At 39.0% G+C, this 26,572-nt stretch overlaps 2 protein-coding genes across 5 annotated transcripts; both read right to left on the bottom strand.

Moving 5' to 3' along the window:
* Positions 1–13,131: 13,131 nt before the first annotated feature.
* On the bottom strand, positions 13,132–17,808 carry LOC104104114 (probable inactive shikimate kinase like 1, chloroplastic). Of its 4 annotated transcripts, none has more exons than XM_033658167.2 (11): positions 17,541–17,802; positions 17,175–17,221; positions 17,032–17,086; positions 15,849–15,921; positions 15,675–15,762; positions 15,499–15,581; positions 15,280–15,403; positions 15,041–15,119; positions 14,896–14,960; positions 14,694–14,792; positions 13,132–13,321 (listed from the first exon to the last, which is right to left on the bottom strand). In XM_033658167.2, the coding sequence occupies exons 1-10, from the start codon at positions 17,707–17,709 to the stop codon at positions 14,724–14,726; spliced, it is 852 nt and encodes a 283-aa protein (XP_033514058.1). In that variant the 5' UTR covers positions 17,710–17,802; the 3' UTR covers positions 13,132–13,321; positions 14,694–14,723. The 4 variants fall into 4 exon arrangements, with proteins under 4 accessions (XP_033514058.1, XP_009610414.1, XP_009610415.1 ...); XM_009612119.4 differs by lacking the exon at positions 13,132–13,321 and adding an exon at positions 13,665–13,920 and having other exon boundaries at positions 17,541–17,800; XM_018773409.3 differs by lacking the exon at positions 13,132–13,321 and adding an exon at positions 14,276–14,530.
* Positions 17,809–18,534: 726 nt separating this feature from the next.
* On the bottom strand, positions 18,535–25,368 carry LOC104104113 (uncharacterized protein At2g33490). The gene is made up of 11 exons (XM_009612118.4): positions 25,010–25,368; positions 24,583–24,655; positions 24,170–24,244; positions 23,256–23,317; positions 23,104–23,172; positions 21,571–21,599; positions 21,289–21,478; positions 20,959–21,180; positions 20,316–20,372; positions 19,151–20,126; positions 18,535–18,741 (listed from the first exon to the last, which is right to left on the bottom strand). Exons 1-11 carry the CDS (start codon positions 25,112–25,114, stop codon positions 18,731–18,733), a joined length of 1,869 nt encoding a protein of 622 aa, XP_009610413.1. The 5' UTR covers positions 25,115–25,368; the 3' UTR covers positions 18,535–18,730.
* Positions 25,369–26,572: the final 1,204 nt, after the last annotated feature.

Genomic DNA, 26,572 nt, shown 5'->3' with positions numbered 1-26,572 from the left:
TTTCCATGTTATCCCAGTAATATCCTGCTCTGGTGATTTTGTGAATCAGTGATTCGGCGCCGGAGTGGTTCCCACAAGTGCCTTCATGGACCTCTCATAAAACATAATCGGTGTCTCATGGTCCCAAGCATACTTCCAATGGTCCATCGAACGTCCTTCTGTACAATGTTCCATCTTCAGCCAACGTGAATCGAGCAACTTTGGTTCATAGGGTCCTTGACTCTTTAGGGTTCGATGGGAGTTTTCTGTTTCCTAAATATTCAATATACTTATTTTTCCAATTCCAGGTTAAGCTTGTGGAGTTTATCTCGGCGTGCCCCTCCTCGATTACAGACCTCGAGAGTTGAACGACAGTCCCCGAATCCATCTCATCTTCCTCGACTGATGATCCCAAATTTGTGAGTGCATCGGCCTCACCGTTTTGTTCTCGAGGCACATGCTGCAAAGTCCATTCCTTAAAACGGTGCAAAGTTACTTATAACTTGTCCAAATACCTCTGCATTCTGCCTTCTTGAACCTCCAAGGTTTTGTTTACTTGGTTTACTACCAGTAAAGAGTCACATTTAGCTTCAATCATTTCTGCTCCCAGGCTTTTTGCCAACTCAAGACCTGCAATCATGGCCTCGTACGCGGCCTCATTGTTAGTTAACCTAGAGGTTTTGATAGACTACCTAATGATACCACCCATGGGGGGTTTCAACACGATGCCAAGCCCGAACCCATTTCACATTCGAAGCACCGTCTGTGAAGAGGATCCAAACCCCCAATGATGTACCCGATTTTAACAAGAGTTCTTTTTCAACTTCGGGTACGAGGGCTGGTGTGAAATCGTCCACGAAGTCTGCTAAAATTTGAGACTTGATGGCCGTACGGGGTTGATATTTGATATCGTACCCGCTGAGCTCGACGGCCCATTTGGCCAATCGGCCCGATAGTTCGGGCTTGTGTAAAATATTACGAAGTGGGTAAGTTGTTAATACGCATATGGGGTGACATTGAAAGTACGGTCTTAACTTTCTAGAGGCGCTTATCAGTGCAAGCGCCAATTGTTTTAGGTGTGGCTATCTAGTTTCTGCTTCTCCTAAGGTTCGACTTATATAATAAACGGGAAATTGCGTACCTTGATCTTCTTAAACTAGGACACCGCTTACCGCGATTTCCGATACTGCCAAGTACAAGTAAAAATTTTCGTCCATTTTTGGAGTATGACGTAGCGGCGGGCTTGATAGATATCGTTTTAATTCCTCTAACGCCTGTTGGCATTCCGGGTTCCAAGCAAAATCATTCTTCTTTTTGAGTAGAGAGAAAAATTTGTGACTCTGATCTGACGACCTTGAAATGAATCGGCCTAAGGCTGCAATCTGTCCCGTTAACCTCTGCACGGCTTTTACACTGTCGACGATGGTGATGTCTTTGATGGCCTTGATTTTATCGGAGTTAATCTTGATCCCTCGATTTGATACCAAGAAGCCGAGGAACTTGCCCGAACCGACCCCGAAAGCACATTTCTTGGGGTTGAGCTTCATGTTATATTTCCTTAAAATCTCGAACATCTACTGCAAATGGGTCAAATGGTCTTATGCATGTAGGGACTTAACTAGCATGTCATCAATATAAACTTCCATTGATTTACCTATTTGTTCCTCGAATATTTTCTTTACTAGGCGTTGGTAAGTAGCTCCTGCATTTTTTAGCCCGAAGGGCATCACATTATAACAATATGTTTCATATTTGGTGACAAATGAAGTCTTTTCCTGGTCTTCCGAGTTCATTTGGATTTGATTATACCCGGAATAGGCATCGAGAAAAGTAAGGATCTCGTGGCCGGCCGTGGCATCGATCATGCGATCGATGTTGGGCAGCGAGAAGGAATCTTTGGGGAATGCTTTATTCAAATCCTTATAGTTTATACACATTCTAAGTTTGTCCCCTTTTTTAGACACTACAACTATATTTGCTAACCATTCGGGATATTTTACCTCCCGAATGGACCTTATCTTGAGGGGTTTGGTTACCTCGTCTTTTATGAATGTGTGCTTTACCTCAGACTGAGATCTTCTCTTTTGCTTCACCGGTCTGACCCTAGGGTCCAAGCTTAGCCGATGCGTCGTTATATCCGGTGAGATTCCTATTATGTCTAAATGGGACCAGGGAAAGCAATCTACATTATCGATAAGAAATTGAATAAGTTTTTTCTTGAGTTTGGGGGTCAACCCCGTTCCCAGGTATACCTTCTGTTCGGGGAAGTGCTCGATTAGTGTGACTTGCTCCAACTCCTCAATCATTGATTTGGTAGCGTCGGAATCATCGGGAACCACGAAGGATCGAGGGATCCTCTGATCATCATCTTCTTCGATCTTCTGATTATCTGGTCGGGTTAAAGCCGATGTCTGTGATTGCTATTTGGTATCTCGTTCCCCTTTTGAGCCCAAACCCTTTATTGGCGAAGGCGAGGATATTGGATTCGCTTCTTCGTTCGCAAACATTTCTCTTGCGGCCGGTTGTTCTCCGTATACTGTTTTAACTCCCCTCGATGTTGGGAATTTAAGGACCTGGTGTAGGGTCGACGGTACAGTTCTCATGTTGTGGATCCACGACCTTCCAAAAAGGGCGTTGTACCTCATGTCGCCTTCGATCACATGGAACTTCATTTCCTGGATGGTCCCGGCCACGTTTATCGATAGAATTATCTCGCCTTTGGTGGTTTCACATGCCATATTGAATCCATTTAGAACCAGGGTTGCGGGTACTATCTGGTCCTGTAGGCCGAGTTGTTCTACGACCTTCAATCTGATGATGTTGGCCGAGCTACCTGGATCAATCAACACAAGCTTAACTTTAGTTTTATTCATAAGTACGGATATTACCAGTGCATCGGATGGTTCGAAGTTGGGGAAACTAAGTTAGTAGGACCAAAGTTGGTACAACAGGCAGTTGAGAAGATTAAGCTTATATGGGAAAGGTTATTAGCAGCTCAGAGTCATCAGAAGTCATATGCAGATAATCCACGACGAGACTTAGAGTTTCAGGTAGATGACTGGGTATTCCTAAAGGTATCACCGATGAAAGGCGTTATGAGATTCGGTAAGAAAGGAAAGCTTAGCCCTCGGTACATCGGACCTTATAAGATCATACACAGAGTAGGTCAGGTAGCATATGAGTTAGACTTGCCTTCCAACTTGGAGTCAGTACATCCAGTTTTTCACGTGTTTATGCTTCGCAAGTGTATTGGAGATATTTCTAGAGTCGTTCCAGTTGACGATGTTCAGGTCACACAACATCTATCATATGAGGAAGCTCCCATTGCTATACTAGATAAACAGGTTCGGAGATTGAGAACTAAAGACGTATCTTCAGTTAAAGTACTATGGAGGAACAATATTATGGAGGAGATGACTTGGGAAGCTGAAGAAGACATGAACTCTATGTATCCTCACTTGTTTCCGCTTCCGGAGGAGGATCAGAGTAAGACATCACAATGGTACTTGATTCTTATGTTAGTTAATGGCATCGATCGTGTGAGACCAATGGTGTAATTGTTGATTGTGGCCCTGTGTGGCTTTGTATTGTTGGGTTTTTTGTCTGACAGGTTGATAGTGGCACCATTACAGAGAAGACTCTGCCAAATATTTCTATAAATATCTGGGAGTTTAACATTCGAGGATGAATGTTTCTAATGGGGGAAGATTGTTACACTTTGTGCGTCATAAGGTGACGTATAATAAATATGAAACTTGTTAATCATGATTTAAATGAGTTTAAAGTCATAATACAACTATATATGATGTTTGGATAAAACATATAAAGTTTGGGGGAAATCGGATTAAAGTTGCGGAAAAACCAACTAAGGATTTGCCCTATAACAGAGATTTTTTGAGAAATAAATTTCATGTGCTATATGAGGTCTTTTTAAGACATATTATATACCAAATTTAAGGTCTTGGAATTTAGTTTCCAACGCTCTTAACCGTTTGTTCATACGATATTCGGATAAAAAGATATAAGCATCGGAAAATGGGCGAATCAGAAGGTGCCAAGCTAGCACCTTTTGACTCTTCAAAAGTTGTTATATATGTTTTAACTCGTCTCTCTCTCTCTCTCTCTCTCTTCATTTTTTCACAGAATCTGACCATAGAATACCATAAATATAGTCCTTGAGCTCTCTAATAGTGCTTCAAATAATACTAGCATCCCGGGTACGAAATCGAGAAGTGATAACATCAGAACGATCCCTACGACGTAAGTATCGCTATATCGCCTCTCTTTTTCTTTGTAGTTTGAGTTTTGGAATATTTTTAATAGTTAATAAAAATTCTTAATTTCTATATTTAAGCTTTAAAATATCAAAAAAAGTTGATAAGTTCGTTTCCTAATAGTTAGACATCACAGGACGGTGATCGGTAGTCATGAGTTCGAGTTATTTGACTTGTAGTGGACTGTTTTGTGGGTTGTTTTGTATTGCTTTTGGACTGTATATTATGCTGCTGATTTATGGAGTTTGGAAGGATAAAAAGTGCATGGAGAAACACCACATGTGGTAGGGTAGTAGGTTAGTGGCTCGTCATTGTAGTTACAGGCTAATTGATAACTTGTTGATTGGGTGTATTATGGTATATTTGGGGGTTTTGTTGTATTGAAGGTCCCGAATTGTAATTAGGTTGGTTTTCAGTTGTTGATTGTATTATATTTGTATCTCGCCTATAGTAGGCTTGAGGGAGCAGTAAAATCAGGGGAAATGCTGCCCGTTTTATTTTAGAATCGAGTTATCGTTTGAGATACGTAATATACTACTGTCATCTAAATTGTACATGCATTTCTTTGTTATAGAGTTGGCGCACTAGTTGTCATAAGCTTGTTGTTGAGTTGCATTGACGACTTGAGGTATGTTAAGGCTATCCCTTCTTTCTTTTTGGCATGATCCAAATGATACAAGCGAAACGAGCAAAATACGCAACTTTCATAAATGACTCTATTCATAGAAATACTAGGGGTGTCTATATTATTGATTCCCCGTGTGAATTATTATTATATCCTTTATTTATGGGTTTCAGAAAAATACGTATTTGATAAAGTTTGTCCGAAAGGCATATTGATTTTATGATATTCGAAAAATCTTATTAACGTATTTCTTATGCATTTCATGCATTTATATATGTACATTGACCCATGACCAGAAGGCGTTATATATGCATATATTATATGTATATGGGATATGGAAAAAGGTTAAGGCGTTATATACGTACCACCACCTGATCAGCTGGTATACGTTGATAATTTGCCCACAGTGGCCGAGATGATATGATGGGATGCCCTCAGAGGCTTGATGATGTTATGTACACCTATACATATGCATGATACGATATTTAGACACATGTGCATGATATTATAAATGTTTCAGGATTCACAAAGTTATTTAGACTCACAGGTGGAATTCTTTACCCCGTGTTTCATCTATGTCTTTTATGTACTGATTTTCATGCTTTACATACTCAGTACATTATTCGTACTGACTTCCATTTTTGCCTGGGGACGCTACGTTTCATGCCCGCAGGTGCAGGTAGACAGGCTGACAGTCTCCCTTCTTAGGATTCTTGATTAGCGAGAGTTGGTATGCTCCATTTGATCCGAAGCTGCTTTGAGTTTTGGTACGATATGTTTACATATATATATATGGGTACGATGGGGCCCGGTCTCGTCCTTTATACAGTTGTACACTATAATAGAGGTCTGTAGACAGTCATCTATAGTTATATAGTATGTGACCTTGTCGGCTCGCCCTACCGTATATATATATATATATATATATATATATATATATATATTCTTTTGGGCATGTTTTCTCACGTAGGTTGTTCATATGGATTAGTAGTTTATTTCCAGATGTTATGCATGACCTACACTTATTTCATGTTTATATCTTAGACGAATGCTTAGGGGTGCTCGATAGGTAGAACTCAGGCTCTCGTCACGCTCCATCGGTTTGGGTCGTGACAAAAGTGGTATCAGAGCAGTTCTGTCCTAGGGTTGTCTACAGACTGTGTCTAGTAGAGTCTTGTTTATGGGTGTGTTGTGTACCACACTTATAGACAAGAGGCTACAAGATATTTAGGATGGTTACTTTTCTTTCTTATCTTAGATCGTGCGATATAAGAATTTATTTTCCTAACGACATGTTATGTTTTCAGCGATTCCTAAGAAGGCTATAGCCGCCCAGAAGGGCAAGTCCATGGATGATGAGACTACAAGTAGAGCGCCACGAGTTGCCAGGTCTCAGGGAGAGTCGCATAGTGAGACTCCATCTCAGACTTCACATACCCTGCCCTCTCCAGAGGAGATCTGAGGGGCACCAGCTCCAGCACCCCCCAGCTCCTCATCCAGATGCACCAGGTCAGGAGATGAGAGATATTATTCAGTTATTGACTCGATTAGTAGCCGCACAAGCTCGACGTTAGGATGTTGGTATTGGTCATGAAGATAGGGCCATTAGTGCGAGGGTTCGTGATTTCATTAATTTGGACCCTCCGATATTCACTAGAGCAGATCCAAATGAGGACCCTCAGGTATTTATCAAGAGGATGCAGAGGACTTTGAGGGTAATGAAGGCCACTGCGACTGAGTCTGTTGAGCTAGCTTCCTATAGACTTCGGGATATTGCAATTAATTGGTACGAGTCTTGGGAGTTGTCCAGAGGTGAGGATTCCCTTCCAGCAGTATGGCAAGATTTTACAGAGGCTTTTCTTCGCCATTATTTTCCACCAGAGCTTAGACGGCCAGAGTTGATAGGTTCTTGACTCTTCGACAGGGTAATATGAGTGTTCGGGAGTACAGCCTTCAGTTTGATTCTTTGGCTAGGTATGCTCCCACTATTGTAGCTAAGATAGAGAATCGGGTTCACCGGTTCGTGATGGGGTTGGAGCCGCACCTGCTCAATGACTGTATGTTGGTCTCATTTCATCTAGGCATTGATATTTCTCGTATTCAGGCATACGCTCAGGGTGTAGAGGAGCGTAAGCAAAAGTAGAGGGCCGATCGTGAGCAAGATATGGGCCAGAGTAAGAGAGCGAGATATTCAGGTCCTTTTGGTGAGTTTCGAGATGGTCAGAGATAGCAGTATCCAAGGTATCCAGCTCAGCCATCAGCTAGTGCACCCCCTCAGTTTTCCGGTAGGAGATTTGATCATTCCACATATTTAGGGCCCAATCAGAGTTCCAGGGCCTCTCATTCTCAGTATATGGGTGAGTCAAGTCAGTTGAGGCCACCCTTGCAATGATGTGCTCATTGTGGTAAGCATCATGTCGGGCAATGCCTCGTGGGGTTTGGGGTTTGTTATACTTATGGTTATCCAAGCCACGTTATGAGAAATTGTTCGACGAGAGGTGGTGCAGGTATAGTTCAGCCAGCGGGATCTATAGCTGGTTCGTCATCATCAGTACGCCCCCTGGGCAAGGATTACAGGCACTAGCCGATCGTGGTAGAGGCAGAAGTGGAGCATCTAGCTCGAGCGGTCCTCGTAACCGCATTTATGCATTAGCGGGTTGACAGGATCAGGAGTCGTGACTTGATGTTGTTACATGTATATTATCAGTCTCTTCATATGATGTATATGCATTGATTGATCCAGGTTCCACCTTATCGTATGTCACTCCGTTGGTTGCTATCAAGTTTGGGATAGAACCTGAGTTGATTAAACCTTTTGAGGTGTCTACACATGTTGGGGATCCAGTGATAGCTAGACAGGTATATAGAGATTGTATAGTAGGAGTTCTTAGTCGTTCTACAGTAGCGGACCTGATTGAGCTAGATATGGTAGAATTTGATGTTATAATGGGTATGGATTGGTTGGCTTCTTGTTATGATAACGTTGATTGTAGATCAAAGATGGTTCGGTTCCAGTTTCCAGGGGAGCCAGTTCTAGAGTGGAAAGGTAATACTGCATCGCCGAGAGGTAGGTTTATTTCCTATCTCAAGGCAAGGAAGATGATCAGAAAGGGCTATATTTATCACTTAGTTCGGGTACAGGATGTGAAAGCAGAGTCACCGACCCTTCAATCTATTCTGGTGGTTAATGAGTCTCCCGATGTTTTTCCCGATGAGCTTCCAGGCCTTTCGCCAGAGCGGGAGATTGAGTTTGCTATTGACACATTACCAGATACTCAGCAGATATCTATTCCTCCTTATAGAATGGCACTTGTAGAGCTGAGTTTGTTAAAAGAACAATGTACGAAATCGAGAAGTGATAACATCAGAACGATCCCTACGACGTAAGTATCGCTATATCGCCTCTCTTTTTCTTTATAGTTTTACTTTTGGAATGTATTTAATAGTTAATAAAAATTCCTAATTTCTGTATTTAAGCTTTAAAATATCAAGAAAAGTTGATAAATTCGTTTCCTAATAGTTAGACCTCACGGGACGATGATCGGAAGCCATGAGTTCGAGTTATTTGACTTGTAGTAGACTGTTTTGTGGGTTGTTTCATGTTGCTTTTGGGCTGTTTATTGTGCTGCTGATTTATGGAGTTTGGAAGGATAAATATGGCGTGGAGAAACGCCACATGTGGTAGGGTAGTAGGTTGGTCGCTCGTCGTTGTAGTTACAGGCTAATTGATAACCTGTTGATTGGGTGTATTATGGTATATTTAGGGGTTTTGTTGTATTGAAGGTCCCGAATTGTAACTAGGTTGGTTTTGAGTTGCTGATTATATTATGTTTGTATCTCACCTATAGTAGGCTTGAGGGAGCAATAAAATCAAGGGAAATGCTGCCCGTTTTATTTTAGAATCGAGTTATCGTTTGAGATACGTAATATACTACAGCCATCTAAATTGTACATGCATTTCTTTGTTATAGAGTTGGCACACTAGTTGTCGTAAGCTTGTTGTTGAGTTGCATTGACGACTTGAGGTATGTTAAGGCTATCCCTTCTTTCTTTTTGGCATGATCCAAATGATACAATTGAAACGAGCAAAATACGCAACTTTCATAAATAATTCTATTTATAGAAATACTAGCGGTGTCTATATACTTGATTCCCCGTGTGAATTATTATTATATCCTTTGTTCATGGGTCTCAGAAAAATACGTATTTGATAAAGTTTGTCCGAAAGGCATATTGATTTTATGATATTCGAGAAATCTTATTAACGTATTTCTTATGCATTTCATGCATTTATACATGTACATTGACCCATGACCAGAAGGCGTTATATACGCATATATTATATGTATATGGGATATGGAAAAAGGTTAAGGCGTTATATACGCACCACCACCTGATCAGTTGGTATACATTGATGATTTGCCCACAGTGGCTGAGATGATATGATGAGATACCCTTAGAGGCTTGATGATGTTATGTACACCTATACCTATGCATAATACGACATTTACACGCATGTGCATGATATTATAAATGTTTCAGGATTCACAAAGTTATTTAGACTCACAGGTGGAATTCTTCCCATGTTTCATCTATGTCTTTTATGTACTGATTTTCATGCTTTACATACTCAGTACATTGCCTGGGGACGCTGCGTTTCATGCCCGCAGGTGCATGTAGACAGGCTGACGGTCCCCCTTCTTAAGATCCTTGATCAGCGAGAGTTGGTGTGCTCCATTTGATCCGGTGCTGGTTTGAGTTTTGGTACGATGTGTTTACATATACATATATATATATATATATATATATATGGGGTACGACGGGGACCAGTCCCGTCCTTTATACAGTTGTACACTCTAATAGAGGTCTGTAGACAGTCATGTATAGTTATATAGTATGTGGCCTTGTCGGCTCGCCCTACCATATATATATATATATATATATATATATATATATATATATATATATATTCTTTTGGCATGTTTTCTCACGTAGGTTGTTCATATGGATTAGTAGTTTATTTCCAGATGTTATGCATGACCTACACTTATTTCATGTTTATATCTTAGACGAATGCTTAGGGGTACTCGATAGGTAGAACTCGGGCACTCGTCACGGCCCATCGATTTGGGTCGTGACAGGTTCTTCGCCCTATCGCTTAAAAATTCTCGAATGTGCCCTTTGTTGAATAACCGGGCTACCTCTTCTCTTAGCTGCCTGCAATCTTCCATTCTGTGGCCATGGGTGCCATGATATTCTCACATTTGATTAGGATTCCTCTGGGCAGGATCGGTCTGCATGGGTCGAGGCCATTTAGTGTCTTTGATGTCCGATAGCTGACACAATAGCGGATGTATCGATGCTGAAGTTATATTCCAATAACCGAGGCGCTTCCTTAGATTCTGCAGGCCTGTCGAACCTACTTCTGTTCATCATCCCCCGGGACCTTTGACCTCGATCACTTTTTTTGTTATTTTGCTCGGGGTTATGTCTCCATACTGATTCTGCAGTTTCCGTTATATGGTCGGTATCGATCACCGATCGGACCTTGTTCTCGATTAATATCCCTTCGAGCAGCGGGTTCAGATACCAATTGATCATCGTCGACCCTAAATTTTTATTGATACCGATTGTGCACGTCGGCCCACGTGATGGCTGGGTATTCGATCAGGTTATGCTTCAACCGCCGTGAAGCCGTTGAACTTCGTTCGTTTAAACCTTGAGTGAAAGCCTGAACAACCCAATCGTGTGTGACTAGTGGCAGATCCATCCGTTCCATTTGAAAACGAGATACGAACTCCCTCAGCATCTCGTTATCCTTTTGTCTTACCTTGAAAAGGTATGATTTCCTTGTTGCAACTGTTATGGCATCGGCGTGTGCTTTTACAAAAGAATCCGCTAACATGGCAAACGAGTCGATGGAATTCGGTGGTAGGTTGTGATACCAAATTATTGCTCCCTTCGAGAGGGTCTCTCTGAATTTTTTTAACAACACAGATTCGATTTCATCGTCTTCTAGATCATTTCCCTTGATGGCACACGTGTAAGAAGTGACGTGTTCGTTGGGGTCAGTCGTTCCGTTATATTTGGGAATATCGAGAATACATAATTTTTTGGGGATTATATTTGGGGCTGCGCTCGAGGGAAAAGGTTTTTGCACGAATATTTTGGAATCCAACCTTTTTATCATTGGTGGAGCTCCCGGGATCTGATCGACCCTGGAGTTATACGTTTCTACTTTCTTATCGTTGGCTTCGACTCGCTTTGTGAGCTCCTCGAGCATTTTAGCAATTTCGGAAGTAGTCCCCGATTCTTGCTCACTTGACCTCACTATGGCCGGCTCCGTTCTGTGGCTGATTTCTCGAAGTGGACTGGGCTCCGGTCTGCTTGGTAGTTGCGTTTAGCTCTGCAACTGAGCTATCGCTGCCTGTTGAGCTTGCAACATTTCGAAAATCATGCGCACGCTGACGCCGTTTTCCTCGACGTTATGGGTATCTCGAAATGCAGACCGAGTGCCACCATGAATGTTATTCCCAGGTTCAGGATGTACGTTCGCCTCAATGGCCACATGCGAATTGATATCTATCGGCACTTCGATTCGAGCTTCAACGGCATTGACAAGTGGTCTTCCGGTACTGGGTGTCAAGTTGTTATTCTCATCTTGAAGACCGGCTTCGTTGTCGATAGGTAAGGCCATTTGATTGGTAGTCAATTGTTGCTAATCTGAAATGCTTTCGGAAACAAGCGCAAAATGGTGTGTTTTTGCAGATTCGTATCAAATAACCACTGTTATCCTTAGCCACACGGTGGGCGCCAAACTGTTTACCCAGAAAACGGATAGAGTTGAATTTGTACGCAGTTCTAAGGATATATGGTATAACTTAATACAAATCGTAAGGATGAATAGAAAAATCAAGTATAGATTGATAAGAATGCAAAGTGGGCAAAGTTGCAAGGAAGATGATTGCTAGGACTAAATAAGTTGAATCAATTTATGAAGCTTGAAAGAACAATTCTTCACTGTAGGGGAATATGGTGCTTGAATTACAATATAAGCAAAAAACTTGGCCTTTACAGAAATGATAATCATCCCCTTTATAGTAGGGGGATCTTACTTTAGATATAATTAAAAATACATAGTGGGAGACCCATGATAAATCAGCTTTTTCACAATTCCTGCCAAGATTCTCTCCTCTAGTGGGATTGCAACGGCTCTTGTCTATGAGCTCGATATTGACTCGAGTTTTCGGTCTTGACTCGAGCTCTCGATCTTGACTCGAGCTCTCGATCTCGACTTGAACTTGATTCTGACTCGGATCCCTGAATTGATTCGTGGTCGATGTGGGTCGGTCTTTGAATCACAAGTTCGATAACTTTTCTTTGCATCATAGTTCGATTTGGATTCGAGCTTGATAATGATATCGAGCTCGACGTTGATCGGTCCCTCGGGCTCGAAGCTTGTTTGTTCCATCTTCGGAACCCATCACGGAGCCTTACTTCGATCCATTATGTTTTGACCTCGATCAATCGTATGAAGGCCGAAATCTATTTCGATCGCATACATTATGCTCACTCCCCAATGTATATAAAATAAATACACTAAATAGTCATAGTAATAAAGAATTAAATATGATTGGCATCAGCACATGGCTGTGTGGCCTATGCATGAAATTTTCAGCAACTGCGTCATCCTCGATAGCTAGTCCGATCCGACACTCGTCCCTTTTATGGAACGTACTAGGGTATATGGCCTTCAATCTCCTTTCATTTCGACAACCAAACATCACTTCTGCTCTCACCCAAAAGAAAACATATATAATCACAAAGAGAAAGAGGGGCAACCTTGTAGGTCGAATTTGGACGAGCCTTTCCTGAAATGGATTAGGACCGCTTCACCAACCAGTTCAAAGCTAATCTAACATCAAGTTATATGTTTGAACAAAACAGACTTGCCACCTTTCTCCAATGACTTGACTGCTCCATTCAACATTGTACTGGACCTAAGGCTCTCGAGCTTTAACAACATGCCTAACTAAAACTTAAAACTACTACGTAGTATATATCTACCCAGGCACACATCTGTGTCTTTACTTATTTGTTCTAATTAAGCACTACATTGATGTTACTAGCTTTGCAATATTTCCTTCCCTTTATAACCAATTCACCCTGGATTAAACGTCCGAAAAGTATTATTGTTCTGATAAGGCCCAAATATATATAATTGAATGAAACTCAACTACAGAAGAGGTCAGATTTTGAGGATTTAATTGTAAATAATCTGAATGTTCTGAAACGCATATGTGAAAATGCTATGTCTTCACCAACCCCTCCAAAACCTGAGGATGATTTTTCTGGTGTCGTTTGCTAATGAGATCCAGAGGATTTTGATTTATTTTTTTGATTCCCTTATCCAACATTGCATTATGCGCTGCCCAATTCAAACCTGAGCATGTTACAATTAGAGGCAAGGGAATCGGTAAGTGTGAGTTGCTTGCATCTGATTAAGAATAACCAAAAAGGTCAAATAACATTACGCAAAGCTAAATATTGAAATTTTTCAAACGAATTTAGCCAACTTCTTGCTTCAAACACACCATCTCAAGGACAATAGTATGTATAGCTGAAAAATTCACAAGCTGTGTCATACCCTTTCTATTATTGAAAAAATGACAAAAAGGAAAAAGTGAAACAACAAAAGAATAGCTGTATGGTCACTATATAGAACAAGGCTCTAACGCTAACTGCATATAAATGGAAGCAAAAATTTAGAGGTGGGAGTTACTCGGTTGGTAGATGTTTAACTTTTAAGTATTAGGAAGTTGAAACTTATTTTGCAGATTGGCACTTAGAAGAGAGTTTCATCCGACCACATAAGATACAAATGTGCACAAAAGTACAACATTTACAATACTCGCAATATACATGCCGCTTAAGAATTACTCTCACAATACTACAAGTCATTCAACTGCAAGAGCTTCAAGTGTTGCCATCTTTCTCCAACTTCAGCACAGCACTTAAGGCTCCAAACAATAAATGTTGATTCTGCACATAATAATTCGAATAATTTCAAAATCTTTCATTAGATGTTCTAATAATAAAATCGTCGCATTCCATTGTATGTTTAAGACTTTTTTGTTACAAGTCACAGTTGTGCATCTAAGACTTGTTCAATATGATTATTTTGTTCAACAATATACTGTTTTCTAGTCATTCTTAAGGTCATCGGCATTTTTTAACTTGAACTTCTAAATGACTAATTGCAATTAGTAGGAAGTAACACTGATTTTTCTCTGTTTTTCCCTTGAAAACAGACATCCCTCTTGGGCAGCTTCGTCAAAACATGTCCTTGATGTCAAAACCTCTTAGGTGCTTCCATTTTTCCTCCCTACACCCTTCCTTTATCTTCTTCTTAGTCTTCCCTCTCGAACTCCCCGCATCATCTTAGTCAAATCCACAAATGTAACTTCAGGATTCAGCATGTCACGCTCTGTTATGTACTATTTTATTTGATCTAATTCTTTTTCCGCATAAAGATTCCATATACCACAATGTTAGATGCAGCTAATGTATTATCACCGACATTGGTAGAAGCAGAAAATATATTATGAATGAAATGACCGAGTGACTTGATAGTTTGGTTGCCTTAGGTTGCCTTCATCTAAAAGAGCAAGCCTAGCAAGAGGTATGACGCATCAAGAATAATCTCAGGTTTTCTAAATGATAACGGCATATAAATTTAAAGTCCAGTTAATTAGCAGGATGAGATTAAAAGAAATCATCAAACACCCCTGTGAACAATACTGATAAGAACTAACCAAGATAGTCGGCATTGGTTGTGACCGAAACTAAAATGGCCTGGCAGCTTCTTCCATCAACTTCTTTACTCTCATCAATCTCTCTATCTCCTTCAGAGTCTAAAATCACCATAAAAAACAGAAAGTCTATTTAAGCTTACACGGCCAATTAGCAAAAAATATTTAAAAAATCCTCCCACTTAATGGGGAATTTTTAGTTTACCTCCAAAACCATATCCTCTGTGGTTACTGCATCTAGTGTATCATAGCCTAACCGAGAAGCAACCTCTGCAAATGTAAAATAAGCTGTTAAAAATACAGCAAAAGAAACGTTAGTGCTACTGAGTATGAAGCAAATAGCAAATTACTCTGGAGTGCGATAGTTGTATCAGCTGTAGCATATCCCTTACGGCTTTCTTCATAAATAGCAGTTAATTGAGTCAACACCTGTTACCATGGTAGGCTAAAAATCAGCATAGCCCAACAGCTGAAGAAATCCACAAACAAGAGGCACCATTAGGTTAACAGAAGGAAGATTAACAATGAATATGAGCAAAATATCTCGGGTTTGTCTAGCTTTTTGGGGTGGAAGTCATCAGAAATAGACCTCGGGATATGCTCCTTTTATTGTTTCAGAAGCAGGAGGTTGAAAACTCTCCTCCACAATTTCCTTGGCTACCATATCCAAGGGGACGTCAATCCATATTGATATGCCGTGTCTCATAAGCGCCCTACAAACATCAAGTATGATCAAGAACAAGTGATTATTCTTTTTTCCTCTTCCTGTTTGACAGGGGAGAAAAAATACAACTAGCAGCTGTCCTACAGATTAGCTGCACGCTGAACCGCACCATTCCCAGCACCAATAACAAGGCGACCCATGGACGATAACTGCTTCAGTACCTCCGTCTGCATTGCAAAGTGTAGTTTTGGTCATAAATCTCAACACAGAAAAAGCAGTAAAAGACAGGAAAACACTGCATATGGACATTAGAAAGTCACTTCTGAGTCTCGAAAGCCCTTCAAGTCTGTCTTCACAAATGACCTGACAGCATCCTTTCCTCCCAAAGCTTCTTCAACGACACTGTCACTGCAACAGATTAAGGAAACTACTTTAGTTACTAGACATGGTTATTATTGTAGCACTAGTTCCCGCAAACAACTTAAATGTACAACCTGTCAAAATAATAATAGCGCAGTGCATCTGCAAGAAGTTTTCCCAAGTTAGATTTGATGGAGCTGTTTAAGCCTGTCAGTTCAAAGCAACACAAATTGGATAAGATAAATCTGCACAAGTGACTTTTGTAAAGCATAACCACTGTGAAGCCCGAATAAAGGAGGAGGGTTGCAGTAGGAGGGGTGCTTATCGGGCGGATCAGGCGGTTACTTACGCTTAACGGTTCGGCTTATAGGTTATCGATTTATAAATGTAGTAACCCACTAGCCATCCAATTGACATCGGGCGGATTGGTATCGGATTAAGGATTAGCGGCCAGTTATCGGGCGGTTTATCGGCTAAATCAAATAGACAATAAAAGAGAAGTAGAGAACTAGAAAATTTGTCATTTAATTTCCCACAGAAATCATGTGCTAGATTATAAAGACAACTTCTTTTTACCCCACCCTTTGATTTATTTATTTATTGGCAATTACAACTAGCTCAACCATAAGATCCATCAAATAATCCGTTGCTACATCATCCAAGCTCTTTCCTCCTACTTGACAAAAATCCTTCAACAACCTTAGTCAGCTTAGTAACTGGAATTTCCTTGCCCTCCAGGAATGCTAAATAAGAAACTAAACATTATTTCAACCAATCTGGGTGTTTATTTGATATGAACTAGTTCATGTCTACTACCAATTCTATTATTTTTGTTAGTTTTTTTTGCTAGTTCATGTTAGTAGTCAACCATGCCAATTCTTGTAGGAGGGGTGCTTATATTTGATAAATTTGGGATTTAGATTTTAGGCCTTAAGGTTTCAAAAATTACTTTATATACATAGGGGTAAAAGTATAAATATAAAAATTCTTAACGGGTTAACGGTTTATCCGATAAGGAAATTGAGTAATCCGCCTCCAAACCATTAGGCCGTTAATTATAAAATTTCAATCCATTCACCAACCGTTACCCCGATAACCCAATACTAATAAGCCAATAAGCCATTTTTTCGGTTCGGTTAACGGTTACGGTTCGGTTTTGAACAGCCCTAGACGAGCTAGCTAAAGATATTCTAACTATGACAACTACGAGGGATTTATATATCTACCCCAACCAATTTGGGATTGAGACACAAACTAGATAAAATGAGACAAGAAACAAAGAGAATGCTAAAATGGAGGCAGAAAAGTAATGCCCACCAACAAGGAAGATACAAGTTCCTTTCATGTCTGGAGATATTTCTGCTGCTTTCCTCTGAATCACAAGAGAAGAACTACAACTGAGTATTTTAAAAACAAATAACTAATATTATTCAAAGCTTGGTTTTCATTCCCAGTCCTACCTTCACGGTTAACGAAAGATCAAATTGAGTGGCCTGGGTTGTGGAATCTGAAAAAGCGCAAAAGACAGGTTACGTAACATTTTTTTTCTTTTCCAAATTGGAGCGTGAATTGGATGTGGATGAGCTCATCCATGCACTGCTTTGAACTAGACGAACTCTATATATAAGTAAGACAATTTTAAACAGTTAGCATTCATTATTTATACTAACTTTGCACCCATTACTACAATTGAGTAAGGCATAATGTACTATAACACTGCTAAGTATATAAAATGTTCGAATCTGCTTCGAAGGAACCAATATCAAGAACTTGGTATGCGACTATAACAGAAAGAAGAGAGAAGGAATGAAAAGTGTAAAGCTCACCGGAAGCACCAGGGTCGGAAAGTGCTAGGGGTGTGAAGGTGCGAATTTTGAGCCTGAGAGAGGGAATTGAATAAGGAAGATGAGTAGGAGGAGGAAGCTGAGAATGGCCAGACTTGCCGGCGTATGGTTGTTGCAGCCACAATTGCTGAGGCAATTGGAATAGCTTCATTTTTTCTATATGCCCAATTGCTTTTCGCTCCTATTCGCCTCTTTATCTTCACTTCTACATTCCTCTATCAACTTATTTTCCATTTTTGTCCTTTTTCGGCCTAAATTCAAGGTAATGTATAGTACAGGTGAAAAACTACTCCACGTAATCACTTAAAATTTCAAACTTTTCTGCAAATGACATTTACTGAATTATTCAAGCTTTACAGATTATCAGTCATGCAACTTACTGAAGTTTAATATTGAGAAATGAGAATTCGTAGCTTACTACTATCATCTTTTACCATAAAAAAAGAACACTTTCGTAATGCATATTGTGGTTTTTTTCCACTTTGTTGAACGTCTAATTACTGGAGAGAAAAACACCACTCGTTTTCGCTTTCGATTTATCCGTATGTTGCATTTCATTTTACTTCCTGTCGGAAATAAAATTTGTAAGCTCAAGGGCAAAGTACACATACTTTACTTATTCCCGCATATAGATGTTTTGGCAGCGATGATCTTGGAAATAACTTAGAAACACATAGAATTTTCCCGAGTTTGAGGAATTAAACTGCCTTGTGCTCAAATTTACCAGTTAAACATTATACTAAGTACTAATTTTTCTTTCATAACAATGGGGTTAGAACCAGTTTATGCGTCCCCACTAGTCTACTTGCTATCTCTCATCGACCATATATTGAATAATTACTGGACTACATACCTTATTAAGAACATAACTGAGATTCATTCTTGATTTGATTTTTCTTTTCAAGGCTTCTCCAAACGCTAGAAAGGGTGGAGAAGGCAGTGTAAAGAATACACTCCGGTATCAAACCCCACGAGATCAAAACTGAGGCAGGGAGCTTCCATTACATTCGTGTAAGATATATGGAGAACGTCAAATGGACAAAAAATAAAAACTTACATTAATAACATATGTACAAAACCCACTCCCGCAACACCAGCTTGTGGAAAAAAAACTCTACACCCCGAACCCAAAAGAAAAAAAAAATGTCACTTTCTGCAAAGGCTTACGTAAATCAGCTCCTACCTGCATCCACCGAAATTTAGATGTCAAAAGACAAGGGGGGGAAAGGAATAAAATGAGCAATAAACACATAAAAACAATGCATTCTCCAATCTGCCTCTATGATATATCCAGAGCCTCCTTTAGCTATAGAAATACTTAACTACTTATTGACCATTTACCCCCCCCCCCCCCCCCAAAAACAACCAAGCTGACATAGTCTTTTAGTGAAGAATTGACAAGAAAAAAAACAAGTTTTTTCCTTTTTACTTGTAACCCTTTCTTTTTCCATTCCAAAGGTGACTCAGGCAGATCTTCATAATCAGGTTCACAGATAAGAGGTTCACTGTAGAATTTATCATTTGCTCGGAAAAAGAAATAATCCATCTGGAAACAATATAGTTGCCAAGTTAATATAATCAAGATATTTTACCTCTGATTTGCCCAGAATTTGAAGCGTTTGAAAGAGATATAGGTGTTAATGGAGGAGAGCACATTACATCACCCTTGCCCTTTCTTTGAGGAGACTCTAGTAGCTGGGCTACATGTAGTGCCATTGCTCTCTGATTGTTGGACGGTATAGAAAAACTTCGAGGAATGGTTAGTGGAGGAAGTGGTAGTGGAGAACCCGTATTTGATGCCAGCACAGGACTCTGATTTGTTGGAGACATTTCTCGATTTCTGTTGACTAGGGGCGCAGAGTGCCCAACTGCAGTTGAACTTGATGGCTTGGAGGCCAATAAGCCAGGAGGCCGCGGGAGCTCATGAAGCTCACTAATTTTTGGTGAAGAAACAAGGGGAGGTGAAGCACTGTAGGATACATCTAGAGCTGATGGTGGCTGAGTTATTGGTACTCCAGAGGCCAATCCAGGTTCTAGAAGAGGCCGTTCAGCAGCCAAGCCAATAGGTCCGCTGGCAGATAACAAAGGCTTGCTCGATGAAGGTTTACTTGCTAATGGACCTGAGAAAGCAAGTCGTCTTATTTTTCTAGCATCAAGTCCATTTTGTACATCATATTGTGGGAAAGAAGTTCCCTCAGCAAGAGGTGGGGGTAGTGGGGCGGAGAGATTATTAACAGTGGGTTGGGCTTTTGCAAGAATGTCCGCTGACAAGTTTCCTTCTGCAAATTTAGAATAATTATCAATATTAAGCGGGGAAGAATGCCAGGGATTGTTGGCTCCTCCACTAGGATTTGTAGCACTAGAGTGAAGGGAAACACTTGTCCTTGTACTCAAACTTTTCGCATCAGCTGGAGTTGGTAAAACGTATGTGTGAAATTTGCGGACAGATGTCTGTGCTTGTTTGATTCTATCAGAAATATCCAATTTCTCCGCAAATATTGGAGCAGAATGACTGCCTGCACGAGGTTGTCTAGTAAAAGTCTGCTCTTGGTTTTTGCCAAAATCCAACTGCAAGATGAGTCTTCCAAATTAAATAAGCTAAGTCGCACAAGTTGATAATCTAAGCGAAAATCTAAGGCAATGTGTGAAGTTGCTCAAAACAGTAATAAACCTCAGAACTCACACCACATAGGACAATTATATAGCTGAATATATGTATACTGAGTACCAGTAACAGTAACAAGGACAGAATGTTACCTCCCCTTCCTCCATCCCAGAGGTTAGTAGGGCACTTGGAGCATCCGCTGGATCAAACTGCCAAAGTCAGGCATATTAGACCAAAATCCAACATTTGGCAAATTAAACAAGTTCATCATCTCAAACCAAAATTCAATAATGCCTATATCGCTACCAAGACAGATAATAACCACCATTCTCGGCTCTCCCTTTTTGTACGCACAAAATTAACAGGCGGATGAATTCAGATGTGCATTGGATGAGTACAAGAAATTAGTCAAGGGATGAAATGCCATTGAAGGACAGAGGCAGTAATAAAAAGGCTTAGCTAGCCTCAGTAATAGTGGGATAAGATTCAGTTTGTGTAGAAATGCATAGAGAAGATTAGGAAAACCAAAAGACATTTTTTTTCTGCTTAAAGCAAGCACCCTATCACTTTACACAATACGATAAAAAAAATGGGTATAGCATCGTGAACTAGAACATATTTACGTCAGCCAGTTTTATTGTATTAATTACAAGCAAAGGGCAGGCAACAGGATTTAAAAATTGACACGCTGCCAAAAGCTGCAACAGTCAAGATCTCCAGGATGAACCCGAATGAAGGCAGTTCATAATCTTCCACAGAGGAAAATAGAGGCATGACAACAATATGGTAATTTACCTCCATTGAATCCCTCAATGGGAAAGGATCATTTAGTTCCTGCTTATTTTGTCTATAATCAAAACTCAATTCACCAACATCATTAGCCTCATAGCTCTTCCCTCCATCCTCACTATCATCCAATTCAACAAGTTGGTAGTCAATGTGTTGCTTTTCAGCAACCACCCTTATTTGTGGTTCAACAGCTTCAAGAGATTTCAGTCCTTTGCGGAAGAAATTCAACTGCTCCAGAAAAAGAGAAATTAGGCAAACAAGTCATTACCCGATCCAAGACAAAGATGGATAACCTATAATGGGACAAATGGAGCTTAAAAAAATGCAAAAGGACACCTGTGCTCCATGGTGACGAACTGCTTGGGTCAAAAGGCTGCGACATTGCCCTTGCTTCAGAGATTGTACACGGAAAATGCAAAGTCTTGCCATTTCCTCATAGTCTTCCCGAGCAGCCTGTAACTGCTGAGAAGTAAAGTTCTCCCCTTTTCCACCCTTTCCCCTTTTTGCCATATACTCGTACACTTCCCTGTAGATCATGCCTGATGTTAGCAAGACATAATTTTTCAAAGAAAAATAGATATCTGTGTACCATGCCAAAAGACATGTGAAGAAGGATACCTTTTCTCATCACACTGCAGTTTCATTTCCTGCATTAAGGAAAAGGATACTGCCCAGTGAGTAATGAGGAAACATGCAAAAATTCTTACATAGAAGTGTTCTATATGCAACCTCCTGAAGAATCCATTCATATAACCGACTTTTGGCAGTTGATGTAAATTAATAGGATCTGCTTTGTTTGATAGACCAAATTGTTTTTGGTCATCTGATTGACTGGTTATCAGATTGATTTAATTAACCAGTCACAGAAGTAGTTTTAGTTATTAGCTGTAAAAGTTGATGTTTTATAGAATTAGCAAAAACTACTCTGATTAAATAAACCAAATTAATGAGAAAAAGAAATCAGCAAATTAATTGAATTAATCCCAACCAACCAAGCCCCCGTATTTATAGGATTGTTGGTGTAACGATATTGTCGATAATTTAAAATCTATCAGAGAGCAAAGAAGCCACAGTTGTGGTGCATCTATACAAGTAACTCCAAGCGCACCCAATTAAAACGTTACCACAGCACCTAATGCAGGACATCTTCAACTAAGGCGGCAAAAGAGATACACTGAAGAAGTGAAGATTATCAAGTAACTGTAATATAAGCTCATGTTGTACCTAGGTCAAAGGCATTAAGAGATCATCAAATTTGTCTCACAGCTTGTTACTAGATTCGAATGACCATAACCGTAGACATTTCCTTATTCTATCCCAATTTAGCTCTTTTGGCAATAACAACAAAGAAAAGGAAAAGAAACATCATCAAACGATATTACTTTCAAAAGTTTCAACCAATTAAAGAGATACAACTATCAGTCAGGACCAAAGAATTAATAGTTTCCAAATTGTTGGAGTCAAATGAAACTGGCAATGAAGATCAATAAAAACCAACCTGCATCAAAAGTACCATAGAAGCAATGGCTCAAAAGAAAAGAAAACAAGATTAAAAGAAATTTCAGGCAGCATGCAGAACAAATTCATTGTGGTTCTCTCCATTTTTTTGGTACTTTCATATCAGAGTTGCTGAAACAATTTGGCAACCATTAACCTCACTACATCTCATTCGTTTCAGGAACATGTTAGGCTGAATTAGTATGACAAAATTGCTCAGATCCAACAACTCTTGGTTAGCTAAGTGGTTGCGGCACATGATTGGTACAAGTGGGGTTATTGAGGAAGAGAAAGGAAGGAAATGGAAATCCTTTACTATTGAAAAGGTACAGCTCATTTAGCCTTCTTATTATCTAAAATGTGGAGAAGAAAATAAAGCGCATAAATATCAAGACTGATACAGTTAAATCAATAAAGAGAAAGGGGAAAGCTGAGGAAAGTTATAAATAATTATCAAATAATTGATAAAATTGAGAAAAGTGCCTTTTTATCTTATGATTCATCAAAATACAGAAAAGTCTTTTGATTTGGATGGGAATGAATGAAAAACTATTAAATCGTCCCATATTGAATTTGGAATTTTGGTTCTTCCCAGAATTTGTACCACTATCAGGAAGATGTAGAGGTGAATAACAGAATCACAAAAGAACAAACCTCCACTTTCCGAAGTTCACTAAGAAGAGATTCAGATGGATTTGTGATAGTTAGGATGATATGTGAACGCTGCAATACAAAAAGCAAAAGTCATTACACATTCAATGTAATTTGGTAGAACGATTATTAATGAGAGAAAGAATGGCACTGACATAGCAGTCGACGAGTTTCTGAAGTTCTAATTGTACTCCTCCTAACATTGACAGTGCTTTGCCTGCATATGGATAGTATTTGACAAAGGAAATAATCACACAACAGAATGAGGAATTATGGGCAAGTTCATATTTAAATGGGAGATTACATGCATATAGTAGCAAAAGGAAAATCTCAAAGAACTTCTGCCACAGAGAAAGAGGAACTGAAAAACTCAGCAAACAAATAGGGATTAGAAATGGATAGAAAACAAATGTTATGCATGTGTAATCAGATTTTCGAGAAGAGAATAATGGAACAGATATCATAAATTTACTACAGCAGACACTGGAAAATACTAAGACAAGAATGTGTGACTCTTCTATTTCCATTTGGTACTACTTTATTCTATTCCATTTTCCTTTTGCTGCACTGTGGGTGGGCCTGGGAAGACACAGCAATCAGTGGGAAATTAACACTTTTTACAGTGCCTAATATCATTTGACCTGGAGGGGAAATCGTGATCAAATTGACAATCTTAGATACCAAATAAAAAACTCCAAACCAATGAAACCAGGTAGAGCTCCTGCATGGTAAAGGTATAACACTGCGAAAGGCGTAACATTCACTCAAGCACTAAAAAGGGCAAATCCAATTTTTCTTTTCTTACTGAAAAGTTCAAAGGAATTAACAAGAACTGGTAGCACAAAAAGTGGGGCCCAATCTTTTATTTCAACTTCTATATTCACCTAACATCTAAGTATACATTAAGCAAGGATGCTGATGCTCAAATACGCTTTACAAGGAAGCACAGGTTTAGCTGATAACTTTATTTAAGCAGTAGAAACGATCCCAGCCTAATTGTTCAAGCAGAGCCCAACAAAGAAAAGAACTATAGAATTATATAAGGAGATCTAAACATTGATTCACTGACCATTTTCTCCATCACCATTCAGTGCAATTTTCTCCAACAGGCAGGTGCCCATTTCCATCAAGGATTCTGAAAACTCTGCAAAAGGAAAAGACAAAATTGATGGTCTTTGATGAGCTAAAAATGGGATTCTTTTTACGAAGTAACTAAATACGCAATTTACATAAAGGTTTACAGATATAGATCATCTAGAAAGACTAAAATAAAGGTTTTGGGGGGGAGGGGGAGGATTACATTTGATGATCCTGTTACACACTGCAAATGAAGTGAGCTTTCCCATATCTATAGGGCACTTCTTGTTATCAAACTCTCTTTTGACAAACAGGGAAGTGAACTTTAGATGCTTCCATACAACCCGTTTCAAAAGCGATGCTACTAACAATAAAAATGAAAAATATAGCAGATAAAGTGTGTACCAAATGCACTATTAGCTGCAGCTGCTGCTGCAGATAGTAAGCTGTCATAGGAATCTCTCATGTCTTTCATATCCTGCAAAAAGAGGAAAATAAGAAAACCTTAAATTAGACATAGCACCACGGAGCTAAAAAATTAAGTACCAATGAAACAGGAAAATGAGAGAGAGATGAAAAACTGCTGTAAGAGGAGTTGAAATAGTTGACTGATAAATCAGATTCGTAACTTGAACGGAGATGAATTCGGAACAGCACTACCACAAGTAACAGAAGGAGACTTATGAAAAAAGTGGAACTTTGATTGAAAGCAAGTGAGAAAATGGATACGGGTCGGGTAAAAGCAAAGCAAAGGAAAGAAAGAGGAATCGGAAACCCTAATTGGGGAATGGTGGAAAGGGAGTGGGGAAGAAAGCGGAAAAGAAGAAGAAACCTGAGAAGCTTGAGAGAGGCCATCCAAATGCAACAAAATCTGAGGATCCTTCTTCTCCTTATTGTGCAGTGCAAATTTCTTCAGCTTCCCCAAAGACGACTTCATCTCTAAATCAGATTTACTGTTTCTTTCAATTCAATGATCTCTCTTTCTCTCTCACCTAAACACGCGCGCGCACAAACAAACACACACACACTCTTCTCTTTTTCTCTCTGTGTGGAGTATAATTTTGACGGGCTGCAGTATGCCGGAGAAGAATTTAGATTTATTAGAATTGAAATAAAATAAATTAGTAGTATAATTTGCATTACAGAGGAAAAAATGAGCTTATTTTAGTTTTACCAAAGAAAATTCTAATGTCATGCGCCCAAGTCAGAAAGGCAACTGCCTCTCTTTGCTAACACGTCTCTACTTTGACCCATCTTTGTAATTTCGTCTCCGCTTCTACTAGTTACTGTTACTGCATACTCTTTTTTTCTTCTTTTTGCCATGGTTAATTACCTTTTCCTTTCTTTTTTTTTATTTTCAACCTCTATGCACTTTTTAGATTTAGTATTGTCATTATATATTTAAAATTATAGGTTCATATCTATTATTTTTATAATTTAATGAATTTTTATATATAAATTTTTACATCGCGTCAAAAGTTATGGATTCAATTGAACCCGTTATTGGCATACTACATCCGGCCCGGCTCTTATCTAAGCATCAGAAACTTCATTCTATACTAGCGCTTGGACATATATTTGTTCGAAATTTGAAAAACAAAAGTTTTTAAAGTTGTATTGAAAAATAATTTTGGAAGTTGAAGTTTGGACATGTATTTTAGTTGAAAAAAACTAGAAGTTTTGTGAGTAGATAAAAAAATTTCAGGTTTTTGTGAATTCGAAATATTTTTTCAAAAAAATAAAATAAAAACTGATCTAATTACATGAACAAACATATTTTCGATTTTTTTATTTTTTTATTTTTTTTTTGAAAAAGAGTAGCCAAAACGGGTTCATAAATTTATATTCATATATTCGATTTAAACTGGTGAAATCGAGGCATAGCTATTATTCTCGTTGCACTAGATTCTTAATCTTTCTTCAGATAGTTAAACAAAGTCTAGTGAATTTTTCAAACTTATATACCAACAAAAATTATATAGTAGAAGTAATCATTCTTAATAAAGAACAATTTAGCATAAAAAAGGCTGGGGGAAAATTCAGATAAAACGGTTGGCGTGCATAATTGGCGTGTTATAGCTACTAATATAACATGCGGTACATGCTAGACTTGATTAATTTAGAGAGAGATGGACGGATGAGCAAGTCCCATAAGCAACGTGTACATATATCGAGTTAGTTCGGATTTTTCAATTATCAAATCAAATCAATGATGTCGGATTTTTAAATTTATAAACTAAACCAAACTAACAAAGTTGGGTTTATAAAATTGTGAAAAAGTTTAAGAAATATTTATAAATTATATTATAATAAATGTTTATATGTATAAAATATTTTTAAAAATTATATAAATGTACTATCGGGTTGGTTTGATTTCGGTTTGACTTTTTTTAGT

This window comes from Nicotiana tomentosiformis, chromosome 2, assembly GCF_000390325.3.
Source record: "Nicotiana tomentosiformis chromosome 2, ASM39032v3, whole genome shotgun sequence".
Classification (NCBI taxonomy): Eukaryota; Viridiplantae; Streptophyta; class Magnoliopsida; order Solanales; family Solanaceae; genus Nicotiana; species Nicotiana tomentosiformis.
Note: the sequence above shows the minus strand (reverse complement) of the source record. Positions and strands in the feature narration are given on the sequence as shown.